The sequence below is a fragment of the Ambystoma mexicanum genome, chromosome 2p (assembly GCF_040938575.1).
Source record: "Ambystoma mexicanum isolate Mex_15411 chromosome 2p, UKY_AmexF1_1, whole genome shotgun sequence".
NCBI lineage: Eukaryota > Metazoa > Chordata > Amphibia > Caudata > Ambystomatidae > Ambystoma > Ambystoma mexicanum.
The window spans coordinates 1,009,858,678-1,009,872,969 of NC_090923.1; the positions used below are offsets into that span (position 1 = coordinate 1,009,858,678).

General features: G+C 49.2%; 1 protein-coding gene across 2 annotated transcripts in view; it reads right to left on the reverse strand.

The window, feature by feature from the left end:
- The window catches only part of PCNX3 (pecanex 3), a 1,956,057-nt gene that overhangs the window by 682,725 nt on the left and 1,259,040 nt on the right, over positions 1-14,292 (reverse strand). For both annotated transcript variants that reach the window (XM_069644841.1, XM_069644840.1), the window contains one exon: positions 9,405-9,549. In XM_069644841.1, coding sequence (XP_069500942.1) covers positions 9,405-9,549 — 145 coding nt within the window. The remainder of the gene's footprint in view (positions 1-9,404; positions 9,550-14,292) is intronic.

Genomic DNA, 14,292 nt, shown 5'->3' on the forward strand with positions numbered 1-14,292 from the left:
CAGTAGCGCATGGCTACTGAGCTGCCTGTAAGAATCAGTACGCATTTCCATTTTAGAAGGAAGGAAGGCAACCAGGGCAAGCCTTAGCTCGCCCTTAGCTCAAACAAACGGATGTACTCTTGAGACTGAGGCAGACCACAGTCAGGTCATTGACAAGTCCAACAGGTGACCGGCCCAACCTGTCATGGACACATTCGTGACTATCCTCACCCGAGGCCATGGCCGACGGAACAACATGCCTTTCAGCAGGTTATATATCAAGGACCACCAAACTGCGACCACTGGAATGGAGTAGGCATTGAAGGAACCTCATGCATAGCAGAGAAACAGGAACACCATGATGCAGGAGGCCATGAAATCCAGCAGACACAGGAAGACTGAGGCAAGAACTTGTCCCTGTGATGGAAGAATATTACCATTAGAGAGATGTTAACCACTCAGTCCACAAGCAGAAAGGCTCTGTCCCGGTGAGTGCCCAAGACCCCTTAATAAATCAGAGGTACCGCAACGGCAAAACATGGGACTTTTAAAGTTCAGGGAAAGGCCAAAGTCGTGCAACAGGCTGCACATGCGGAACAAATGTCCCGATGTCCGGTCTGGGGAGCTAACACAGACAATCCAGTCATCCAGATAGGGAAAGACGTGAATGCCTTCCCTCCTGAGGCGAGCCTCCACCACTGCCAGCAGCCTGGCGAAAACCCTGGGTGCCGAAGAAAGGCTGAACAGCAGGACTCTGAACTGGTAGTGATGTTGGGCCACAACGAACCTCAGGTACTTCCTGTGCTTTCAAAGAATGGGCAAGTGGAAGTAGGTATCATGAAGGTACAGTGACACCAACCAGTCCCGCAGATTGAGGGCTAGAATTACCATTGTGACTGTCATTCTGCAGGTACAAATTTGGAAACCGCAGATCAAGTTTTGACCACTAGTCCCAGACTGTCAGACGGGAGAGATGGAAAGGTGGATATCTTCAAGATCGCAGCCTGGTCCACCAAGCTCAGTGGACAAAAACACTAGATTTTATGGAGCCGGACAATGTTTCCTTGCCAACTCCCTGTCGCCTGTAGGTGTATAGGGGGGCCTTTCCAACACCTCCAAAACCAGAGATTCCACATCTACGTTGAACGGTAATAGGTTCTCCCTCTTGGGTCCTTCATCCAAAATGTCCATGAACTCAAACTACAGTTTCGGTCTGGAGTGGGTGGATGACCCCAGGGTACCAGCAACCTTGGCCATCAACCTCTGGAAGGATGCCGGAGGTCTTCCTGGAGTAGATGCTGGGAGGAAATCCAGCTGAAAGGAGGTGTCAAGACCACTGGCCTCCTGAAGGTCAGTGGCCAGTCTGTGGATGTCCTCACCATTCCTGTAACGTTCCTCTGGGAAGTCTCTTTCTTCTCTGGAGCCCATGGGTTCCATTCAAAAGGGTATAAAGCTGCCTTCCTTGCTGTAGATCTGACACATTTGAGTCACAAACTGCCGCATTGGAAGAGGGGTGTACTCCCAGAGGGGCTCTGGCTGGCTCTGCGCCGATGTTGTTGAAGACTAGGGCAGGACAGGTGCCATGACCTTTACGCCCAAAGGCAGAGCCTGTCAGCGCGGGGAGACAGTCTCCTTTGCGTTCTAACCAGAGTCAGTAGTTGTGCAGGAGTGTTCCCCTGCTGGTGTGTGGCATCACAGCGTGTCCCGTTGAAGCCAGTGGCAGTATCTAGGCCAAAGCGGTTGGCATTAGGGCTTTGGCGAAGAGGTCAAGCAACTTCAATCTCAAGTTCACCAATTCCTCTGTGGGGAGGATTGGGTGGGAAACTGACTGCTGTGGTGACTCATCCTTGAGGACGAAGAACGACGATGAGTAGCACCACGCAGGGAGCAAGAACTCTTGCAGTAGTGCTTTTCGTCTTTATTCAGGTGAGACCTGTCCATGGATAGGCATTCCTCACCACACGACCTCAACCAGGACAGAGAACCCCCACCTGACTCATTGTGGAGGTAGATGAAGAGTGTAGCAGTCCTTTCCTGGAGGGCTTCAGGAGATACAATTGCTGGCATCATGCGTCTCCCAGAGGCAGTTGAAACAGATGCGATGGGGACCCAACACTGACATCTGCCAGTCGCAGTCCATGTAAAGTTAAAAACCAGAGGCCTTAGTGGGGTTGGGCATTTTGTCTAAAAGAAATAGCGTGTTCCTGAAGCATGCAAAGTGCAAGGAAAAAAGGAATGAAAGACTTACAGTGCCTGGAGTGGGGGTGCATAGAGGTGTGACGCAGTGCCACACTATGCCCCCTGGTGGCAGAAAGGTTTCTCAAGATTAGCTGTGCTGCGGATAAAATCATAGATGAGCAATCTGTTGGAGGAAGGAATCCATAAGAAATAAAGATTCTTGGGAGACTTAGTACTTGAACTCAGCATTATAAATGAGGGACAGCAAACAAAAAGGCATTCAGAAAGTTCTAGACAGGAACATTGCCAGTTTGAATCGCTCTAGCATGCAGTCTTTATCACTTTTTCGGGGACCACAAGGCCTCTCTTTGAATTTAGGGCTTCCTCCCTTTGCCAAGTGTCCCAAAAATCCTCCACTTCACAGGAGGTCTCCTTATCGCTGTCTTTTATTCAGGGATATGGTGCTCTATTCACCCTTCCACACCCAGGGATATAATGCTCTGCTCACTAGTCTGCAACTATGGATATAGAGCCCTGCTTACATTCACAGGGATAATGTGCCCTTCTCACTCACTCTTCACTACAGCACACCCATCTTCTGGGTTCAAAGAGTTATCCGCTTCTGCTACTCATTTCTTCTTCTGGAGCAAAAGTCCACCCCCCCTCTTTCGCTCCACGTCTCACCCGATCTCACTGAAGCCCATCCGTCTATTGGGGTACTAGGTACTCTCCTCTCTGCCTCACTGGAGAACACCCCTCTTCTGGATGTTCAGGGGACTCCAACCGCCCCCACCCCGTCATTGGAGCAGCCCCCACATTTGGGATTCAAGAGGGTACTCTCTCTGTCCCTGATGAAGACCCCAATTTTGGGTTCAGGGGGTCTTCCTTCTCCCCCTCAGAGCACACACCACTTGTGGGATCAAGGGGCTCCCTTGCTATGGTGCTCTCAGGCTTCCTCGGCAAACGCCCCATCTCAGATCTCAGCAGAAAAGACTGTGTTTCTAAGCCTCCATTCTTAGCCTCCATAGGCTCTATATCCCTAGTTGCATAACACTTGCTGTTTTGCCACTGGCTGAGGCAAACTTTTAATTTGATTGGATAATTACCTTCCCATTCCAACCTAGGGGAAGGAAGATTTCATATTTCATGTTCTAAAGTAAAAGTGAGTGGTGCTGCCAATGGATCCCTATCCTGTGTGTGTACCCATTCTGTCCCACATGTCAACATTCTTAGATTATTTTCCTAAACAGACGCCCATGGTTGATATCAAGAGAAGAAAAAGATAAGATAGTCTTCTGCGGCTACCATGTGGCGAGGATTGGTGGGTGCATGTGATTATAAACAGATACAAGCCAAAGAAAGACTATTAATTGTTAAGTAGTGTTTGGCTTCTGAGTCATTGAATTGGTTTTCACTCAAATCCTCACACAGACTAGTGAACAGTACACCTGAAGAACAAGTGGGGGGGGGGTTTGGGGGGAGTGTAGGAACAGTGGTCAATAAGTGTTTGAATAGCATGAACCATTTGAGAATCTGATCTAGCTCATGTTTCTATACAATGTTTTGTAAATGTATGAATTAAGCTACAGGTCGGTGATTTGCATAAGGCATCCAGAGAAACATTTTCTATGAAGGCTAATGTGACCTATGTATCTCTTGTAGGGTGTATTTTTGACAGAAGGATAACTGTTTGTCGGCTAGTTTGGAGCTTTCTTGTGTACAGCACACAATCCAATGTGCAAAAGTGGATAGGGTTACAAGGTTTTACTAGTGACCTGCACTAAAAGACATAGAATTGGCTGCTTTTACATAGGGACTTTGATCTTTCCATTATGACAAGGCCAGAGACTTCACCTCATCAGGAAGAGGGTGTCATGATCACTGCTTCCAAGGAGCTAGGACCAGCCCAACGTCCTTGGAAGCAGGCCCCTAACCTTCATTCTAGGCAGCAGCCGGTCCCCACTGGGACCTTTTGGACCTTGTCCTGGCGCCGGTGGCACCAGGCTCATCAAAGTCACTGGTCCCGGCACTGGAAGCGCCGGGCTCATAATTTGTATGAAGATGCTTGGGTGGACTTACCTGCAGCAGACCATGCTGCTTACTTACCAGCCACATAGGAATCCTCTGTGAGCCGGGACTACTTTCTTACCTGGGTGGGGCAAGCTCCACTCCCTGGATACAACACTGGAACTCTTCTGGAACAGGAACTCTTTTCTTACCTAGGCGAGGCCGTGGAGGAAGACGCCTCATCACTCCAAGGCTATTTAAACCACACCCGATTGATGAAACGTGCTTCGCGTTATTCTGCATCTGCAGCAGAACGCTCACCGTGTCTGCCAGTTTTCTTCTTTCCGATCCTGAACCTGCAAGAACAAACGCTTACCATTCCTGTATCCAGCCTTCGGTAGCACCTGCAAAGACAAGAAACAACAGGTTAGCACGGCAACCTTCAAGCACAGCGCTTTCCTCACCTGATCCATCGGCAGCTACCATCTCTTCACGCTGCTCCTCCGCCTGTGAAGACAAAAGCATAGTTATTCCTGTGTGGAATTACTTACCGGCACTCCGCGAATTCCGGTTTTCTTCAGCGCTGCAATCCTGCACCTGAAAGACAAAAGAAGAGACATTAGACAGGTATTTTACTTACGCGCCATCGCGCCCGCCACAATAGGGCGCCTGCAAATACTCCGGCGTTTCCAGCGTCTCTTCAACACCCGAACTCACAACTGCAAGGGAAAAGAGACAGAGAGCTTTTGAAAAGCAGGCAACCAGCATTTACTTACGCATTTCCAAGCTCTTCATTCCAAGACTCTGGCTCGAACTTCGGCTTTCTTCACACCATCTTCTACCACAAGAGCCCTGCAAGACAAATAGAAAAAGCATTATACAGAGCCCTGTTCCACATTAACGTGCCCACGCACCTAAAGACTGTAAGGACTTAAAAGGTGTCCGGAAACTCACCGTTCGTGCAGTTAACGACGGTAGCAATCCTCTGATGTCAAGAGGCCTACGTTTCACCCAGTGAAGGAACTGGCAACGGCACCCTGCACCAGACGCAGATGGAGAGTCCAGCATTCACCTATCTAAGGTGAGCATGTTGACCTTGGGGCTCCACGGAAAAGCGAGGAAGGGAAAGGGAGAGAGATACCAGACAACCCCAGATCATTAACCCCATATTCTTTCACCTGCAGATATCTCACTCTTCGAGTTAGACACACAGTGCGAAGAGGCTCAGCCCCGGAAGCCAATCGAGTCCTGCACTTCACTTTTCGAGTCACAGACACCATCCTGCCAAGACCGGCGCCTCCGTGGGAATCAGGTGAGCGTTACAGAGGGATACATTCCTCGCCATGAGAGGTGGAAGGTCAAGGGGAAAGGTCCAGAGGCAACCATCTTAGTCCTGACGCAAATTAAGCAAAAGCAGGCCCCAATATCTATTTCCCGGTTCATTGGTATTTGGGCAGAACCATGTCTCCTGCCTTACCTCAGAGTATGTATGCTCACCAGAGTTAATTTCCAGATCCTACATTGCAGAGAGAAGAAAAGAGATGAGGAACACTAGAATACGCCCCCGCTTGACTGAAGATCCAGCACTGCGCAGATCCGACACATAATGCAGAGCAATGGAAGAGAAACAGACCGACGCTGTGCAGTGACCCGAAGCAGACACCCACATAGCAGGACCAGCAAAGCTAGTCGGTGAGCCCGTGGCACCCAAACACAATCCAATGGGCCACCATGGACACACAAGGGGAAAGTTCCCAAACTTCCCAATGGGGACCCAGATAACAAGTGCCAAAACAGAAACTGTCAGATGAATTGTCTAACTCAGCCAAAACGACTGAGTAGCAAACTCATGCAGAGAAAGTGGGCAGGGCTAAGCCCACTTTTGAACCTTTTCCCTGCACATACACGCCTTGGGGGGGGGAATAAGGCAAGAAGATTGGTTTGAGGAACATGGCTTACCCACACCAAGGGTGGGATATTTAAGCAGGGGACAAGAAACAGGAAGTGTGGGTGTATCAGACGTTGTTTACCTAAAGACCAGTAGGTGGAAATAGGGGGCACCGTATTTTGGAGAAGAGTCTTGGAGCAGCTGTGGCATTGGCGTAAGCGGGATAGTGGTTCTACGGTATAAGGGTGTGAGGCAAGTGCGTAGAGAGGGCAGTGTAAGGTGTGTATGTGAGAAGGCTGGTACAGAGTAAAAGGAGGGTTGTTAGGAAAGATTTTCTTTTTGCTGCTTTCCTCCCATAGACTTCTATGGGACACGCTTTCTTTTTACTTTGTTTTGACCGCTGACCTGACTTTTTAGAGGAAAGTAAAGCCCTCTGCTTTGCATCTGTTAGGAAGCAACTACCTGACAAGACCGTGCGAGCCCGCACTAGCCACCTGCTTCCAGGCCGCTTGTGGCAGCCCCATTGGACAAAGCGGTATCTAGCCTAACCCACAGCTGCAATACAATATCCCGATCACACATTATCAGCAAACACTGATATCCGCAAAAAACTCTTCCTTCAAGATAACCACCTGACATCCCATTCCAATATGGCCACCGGGGGAAACAAACACTTGTCGGAGACAATACGTAATTTCCCTCACTATAAATACAGTGACGATCTGTATGAATTCGTCTTGCAAACATTTGGTGGACCAGGATTACGCAGCAGCTCTACTATGGACCAGTTTCAAGATAAAGAATTTCAGTCCCTTTAATAGGTATTTAGATTTCTGTTCCCTTTTACGTTTTGTTTCTACAATTGGGATTAAGCAGAGCATCACAGTATGACTGGACTAACTGTTTTTAGTTTGAATGGCTGAGCCTCTCAGACTTACTTTCTTGGAATAGGCTTTCCCATTCACAGGTAAACTATATTGACATATGAGACCACCAAGGATAGCTAAAACTCGTAATAATCTTTGCTTAGTGGTCACCCTGATCAACAGTGATCCCTGTCTACTTCTACTAATCATGCCAACACCCACGATCCTGAAAGACCCTTGGGGAAGGTGGGGAAACTCTGAGCTCTTATAATCTGTTGTGGAGATTCAGTGTTCCTTCCCAATCACTAACGGTTATTAGCCTCATGATTCCCGAGAACTCAGGTTAGTGGTATATTGAGCTGAAACCTAACAGCATCCCTTGCTTTGTGCTAATTGATCAGTCCATAAGACTATCAGTACTGGGAGACTCTCCCTTAGTGAATTCCTTGAACTATTAAAGCTGCACACATCACCTTACAGTGAAGTGCGGTTAGGATATTTGATATCCCTATGTGGGCAGTTGAAAAGCAGTACAGCAGCCAATGCGTTTTATTTTATACCCATCATTATTCTTTGTTTGGAACAGGGATTGTCACTTTTAGTAAGTGGTCTTGTAAATCTTCTCTCCTGTGGTTATCAGGGTGGTTCACTAGTCTTCCAAATTCTCCTGAGTTCAGGGTGGTGGGGAAGGAGTGCCGTCTTCTCCTCTTGGCACATAGAAGTCCATATCTCTTGAGCCCCAGGATCTCTTTCTCGATACGCCCAGGTATACCACTCTTGGTCTTCCTCTCGTGTGTCCCCTCTTGAAAAAAGAGATATGAATACCTGTTTAAATTACCTACCCCCTTTTTCCCCCCCCACCCTTTCTCTTCATTGGGTCCTCGCAGCGGCTCCCTCTTTTTCAGGCCATGGACCAATGATGTTCCTCCCAGGGCCCAGCCTCTCTTGGACCGCAATGGCAAGCTGTAACAAAGGCCCATTCCCCTTTCAGTCCTACAGGAATGTGAAGGCCCAGGACACCCTGCCTCTGGGCCCTCCACCTAGTCCCATCCTTCCAATCCCCTGACATCCTCGCCTCTGTGTGTGGATCCTGCAGAGATGGAAGGGCCCGACTGCTCAGAACAATGGCGAGACAGCCAGCCTCCTGCACTCGGCTTTCCTGTCGAACAACAGTGCAGCTCTATGTGGCCTGGTGCTGCCACTGGCGGTGTCCTCGCCACCTTGCAGCTGCCACGGAAGCCTTCACATCACCGCGGCTCACATGTGGCCAGCGGCGCCCTTCCTGATTCCGTGTTTCGTTTCACTGGTGGAGTCTTCCTTTCAGGCTGCGGCATATGTCCGTCCGGCGACTTCCTCCATCCTCGCTCCAGCTCTCACGCCTAACAGAGGCTCTGCCGTCGCACTAGTCTGACAGTCGGGCCACATCCGAAATGAGCAATCCCCAAGATCACCAAGGACTATTCCCTAAAAGTACTGAGCTGGTCCTTGGGAGCATACCCCGAAGCACAAACAAGGACATTGCAAATCATATGCTGCTATGTCCATTACACAGCGATCCTGTGTGGTAAAAGTGGGTGGGACTGAGCCCCCTTTTGAAGACTTCCATATGCACATACACATTCTAGGAGGGGAACACAGGTCCAGATTGGCAGGGAAATTGAAGTAAGATAGAGGAAACGGGAAGTGGTGAATGACCAAAAGATCAACAGGAGGAAGGAAGAAGTAAGTGTGGGAGTGAGTGAATTTAGCTGAATCCAACTAAGCAAGTGCCAGGGACTATCCCCAATTCCCCATCAGAACACTAACACTTGGTTAAAGTAGTGACAGTTTGGATATCCCTGAGGGAGTTTAGATGGCCAGCATCTTTGGGAGACACTTCCAGCCAAACACAAGACAGAGGGGTTAGCACTAACCTGGGTTAAGGACACCTGGGTAAGGGAGGAATCCCTCGGGAGACAGCACATGAGTAAAGCCCACAAAAATGAAAGTAAAAGCCCTTGAACTGTCCTTGTGACTCAGTGTTTTCTGTGCCATCTGTGACAGTATGTTTACCTGACCCCCTTCACTACTCTCACACTTCCCAAGTCTAAACCTTGCTGCTTAGTTACACTTCCCTGATTGAGTTTGGCTGCAAATTAGTGTCTTTCTTTGTTCACCAGAACAGGGAGGCCCTCTCAGGATCAGTCCACAGGGCTGATTCAGAAAATCAATTTTAACAGTCTACATGGATACCATATATATGGTATTGCCATTGCTACCAAATGTCCGATTTACACGCATCCACAAATCACCCATCAGAACTGGCTCACTACCACCTACATAATCACTACAGCTATGTAAAAGCACCCTGAATAAGGAATGACTCTGTTACATGTACTGTTTATTGAAGCATGTCACTTCCAGTTGAAGTATCCACCCAACCTTACAAATTAATACAAAATTCAAAAACGTTCCTGGACGAAGACAAAGAATGAGTTGATACTTACTAGATGCAGGTCTTGTCTTGCTGTGTGCTGACTGTGGCGGCATCAACAGTGATAGCATTGAGCACAACTGCGGGATAGATGAAGTACTTCTCTACGCACTGTAGCCAGACATAGAACTTCTCAAACCACATTAGCTGTGCGGCACCTACAGGGGAAAGGAAATACAGTGGTACGTAGAGGAAAGAAGAAATGCCTACTTATTTGCAGCAGTGGGTCTCCAGCAAGGTTATCATGTATTGAGATAAAAGTTTCAAATATGCCAGGAAACTAATCTCAAAACACATTCTTGACAACATGAATCTATAGTTGATCAGGTGTAAAGTAATGACACATTGTGTACTACATACCAGAAAGTGGTACAACTTAAGTTTCCTTTTAATAGAAACAGAAATGTCACCATGTCTTGGGGGCATCAACATAATGTATTCAACACTAACAATGTCTCTGTTAAGGGATATACAATGCAAGGTTAAAGCATAAGTTAGTCAACACAGGTTTTGGGCAGACTAAATTTGGAAGAAGTTCCTTACCTGTATAACTCCTGCTCTCCAGCACTGGTATCTTTCAAGGATTCACATACTCTTGAATATTCCCTGCTGTCATGCTGGGAATCCTCAGTAACATTAAAGCAGTTTACCTTTACATTTTTAAACTGTTTGTCACTTTACTGCTCTAGTACAGCCATTTTGTGTCATACTGCCACAGCCAATAAGGCCGGTCCCCTTAGTCTCACCCATGGCCATCTTCATATTTGTCAGTGCATGTAATGTGGCAGAATGAGCCAAGAAGAGCCAGAGAGGGGTAGGAGGGAGGACCGCATGTGAATCCATGAAAGATACCAATACTGGTGAACAGGAGTTACAGATAATTAACTTGTTCCTTCTCCAGCACTGGATCTTTCAGGGATCATATTATCTTGAATATGATTATACAGTAGTACATATACACAACCAAAAACGGCAGAGGCACAGCTCAACAGAAGTAACCAACTCACCTCTGGAACATTCACCTCATGTGAACAGGTTGCAAAGCTCGGCCTGGACGACTCGGGACTGCTCCCTGGAATCCCTATTGATACAGTAGAACCTTGTTAAAGTATGGATAGACCTCCAGGTGGCCCCCCTGCAGATGTGGAGCAGAGGGAGCACCAGACAGGAACGCCGTGGTAGAAGCCACAGCTTTCTGAGTGTGCTCTTGGTCTTCCTGGAAGGGGGCCTGTTGGCCAGACAATGGCAGTGGGAAATGCGTGCCACCTCGCAATGGAAGACTTTGACAGGGCAGTGCCCTTGCCAACAGGTCTGAAGGCAACACACAGTTGTGACAACTTTTGTAAGTCTTTTGTACGAGCCACATAGAACTTGAGGGCTCTGGCAACATCTAGAGAAGGTAGGAATCACTCCACCAGAGACAATGGAGAGCTAAAGAACACTGGTAAAATCAAGGGTTCATTAAGGAATGGCTTGAGCGAAGGACCACCTTAGACTGGTGAAAACTCAAGTAGGGAGGTTTGCAGGAGAGGGTTTGCAGCTCAACCACCCACCTGTCTGAATAAATGGCAATGAAGAACGCTTTTTTCCAGAAGAAAAATTCCACAGAGGTTCTATGCAGAGGCTCAAAGGGAGGGCCCATTAGCTTCGAGAGGACCACACAGAGTTCCCAAGCTGAAGCAGGGGTTGGAACAGGTGGAACAGTCCAAAACAGTCCCTTAAGAAATTCTTTAACCAAACTGCAAGACCAGAGGGAAGGGATAACTGTGGCATGTGTGCAGCGTGAGATGGCTGCTAAATGCACCTTGGTGGAAGTGTGTGCTAGTCCAGCTTCAACCAATGACAGGAGGTATGGAAATTCTTGTGCCGCCTGAATGTGTAACGTATTCAGTTGCTGAGTTGCACACCATATGGTAAAGAGTTTCCACTTGCTTTTGTAGCAGGACAACGTAAACATAGATGTTGCTCTTGTCGTGGAAGGATCCTCTTGCAGTCTGGGGATAGCGGACTGCTCACAAGCTCTAGGGCTGAGTTGAGGGATGCTGGGTCATAGTGTAGCACTGACCTGCCGTCTCTAATGAGTATGGTCTGGGAGTGGGGCTAATCTGATGAATGGAGCTGCCGTCAAGTGAAGCAGGTCTGAGTACCAGATTTGCTGGGGCCACTAGGATCATCAAACAGCAGCTCTTTTTGAGTCTACTGAATACTGAAGGTAGTAGAGGGATCGGGGGAAGTGTAAAGGAACAGTCCTCATCGGAATGAGAATGCGTTCCCCATGCTCCCTTGGAGAAACCGACTTGCAAACTTGTTGCACTCCTTGTTGGTCCCTGTAGCAAACAGATCGATCTCCGGCCATCCCCACTTGGAGAAGAGGAGGACAACTTGGCTTGGGTGAAGTTTCCATTCGTGGTATGACCATAGTTCCCTGCTGAGAGAATCTGAAATCGTATTGTGGGTCCCAGGCACATGGAAAGGAATCAGAAACATGTTGTGCGTGGGTGCCCATTTCCACAGCACCTGCGCTTCCGTAGACCGAATCAGAGCGCTTGCTGACATAGAACATGCTGGGGGTGTTGTCTGTGAAGATGTGAACTACCTTGTTCTGCAGCTCCGGTCTGAAGGATTCAGGGCCCAGAACACTGCCCTTAAGTCGAAGCCATTTAAGTGTAAGAGTTCTTCCTCTGGAAGCCAAAGACCTCTGATGTGGAATTCTCCCATGTGGGCTCCCCAACCCTCTAGGGAGGCATCCGTGGTCACTGTGGGTTGATGTGCCGGAATGCGAAAGGGTGCTTCCTGAGTGAGATTGTGCTGCGGGTTCCACCCCGAAAGATCTCGGTGGACAGATGGTGGTGTCAGGTGAAACCTGTCTTCCCAGGGCCCTGATATCTGTTGCCAAACGTGCATCTAGGAACTCTTGAAGTGGTCTCTTCTGCAGCCTTCTAGCAACGTCCAGCGAATGCAGTGTCCTTTCCGGCATGGAGGTTTGGGGAAGAAGACTGGTAGAACCAAAGGTTCATTGAGGTGATATTCTGAAGAAACCTTTGGCATAAAGGGAGGGGGGCGCAGCACCACCCTCATAGCGTGGAAGGACAAGTATGGCTGCTTGCAAGAGAGTGCCTGGCACACCCCATCCCGCCTGGCAGAGGTGTTCGCCACGAGGAAAGCCTTCTTCCACGAGCGAAACATCAGTGGTGCCCGATGCATTGGTTCAAACGGGGGCCCCCTTAAGCTTTGCGAAGACCATGTTGAGCTCCCAAGCTGGAGCAGGAGCTTTCATTGGTGGAAGAGTCCTCAAGAGGTCTTTGAGGAACTCCTTGACGAGCTTGTGCGACTACAATGAGGGCTTACCCAGCGTCCTGGTGTAACAGGATATGGCTGCCAGGTGCACCTTGATAGAGGCGTGAGCCAGGCCAGCCTTGGCCAGGGAAAGCAGGTATGGAAGGAGCTGCAGAGCTGGTACACGCAGCAGTGTAATTTTCCAAGTCCTGCACTACACTGTGAAGCGTTTCCATTTATGGTCGTAGCACGACATAGTAGAGGAAGCTCTGACCTTGGCAAGGATTTTCTTACATTCCAGCGGCAGGGAAAAATGCCCAAACTCTAGGGCTGCAAGAGCCAGGCCATGAGGCTCAGCAGCGCCAGGTCGTGGTGCAGTATCGCCCCCCTCTTCTCTGGTGAGAAGATTGGGAAGCGGAGGCAGCCGGACGGACAGAGCCCCTGATGGAGCAGGTCGGGGTACCAGATCTGTCGAGGACACACAAGAGCAATGAGTATCATCCTGAAATGACACTGAGTGTGTTCCTCACTTGTAGTGGGAACGGAGGGAAAGCGTACAAGAAGATTCCCTCCCACTGGAACAATAAGGCATCAACCAGGCTCCTCGGCTGAGGGAACCTGCTGGTGAACCTCTGGCACTTGGAGTTGGCTGCTGCTGCGAAGAGGTTGATCTGGGATTGTCCCCCCCTTGCGGAAGAGAAGAGATACTTGATCCTGAGAAGTTCCCATTCGTGGTAGGAACGCATCTCCCTGCTGAGCAAGTCTGCAATGGTGTTCTTGGTGCCTGCTAGGTGAAATGGTATGAGGAACATGTCCTTAAAAATGGCCCAGTGCCACAGGGTCTAGGCTTCCAGGGAGAGCGCTGGGGAGTGCGTCCCGTCCTGCTTTTGGATGTAGAACATGGTGGTGGTGTTGTCCATGAAGATTCTCACGACCTTCCCTCCCAGCAATGGAAGGAATGACTTACGGGCCCAGAAAACTGTCCGGAGCTCCAAGACATTGATGTGAAGGTCCTTTCCCTCCCGAAGCTAGAGGCCTCTGGCGTGCAACTGTCCGGTGTAGGACCTCCTCCCCTTCAGGGAGGCATCCGTGGTGACCGTCGTCTGGTACGGTGGAATCTGAAAAGGAGCTCCTTGCGTGAGATGTGGGCACATTCCCCACCATCGTAGAGCTTGCCGGAACTCCTGGGTGAGGGTGATCTTATCTGACTAATAGCCTGAGACGTGCAGCCACTGTGCATCCAGGCATTCAAGAGGCTTTATCTGCAGCCTGCACAAAGGATAAGGTGGATGCAGGAGGACATCATGCCCAACAGCAACTTGAACACTCGTACTGTTGCGGAGTGCGCTGACGACAGCTGCTGTACCTTCCCCCGGATGCCTGCCAACCTCTTCTCCAAGGGGGCAGTCAGGTATGAGACCATCTTGAGATGGGCACCCAGGAACACAGCATTTGCGATGGCTCCACGCAGGACTTTGGATAATTGATGGAGAATCCGATCTTCGTCAGCAGACAAATTGTCTCTGCCATGTACTGGATTGCAAGTGCATGAGAGCGGGAGCGGATGAGCCAGCCAAAGGTAGACGTGGATGCCCTTGAGATGTAGATGCACCGCCAGTGGAGCA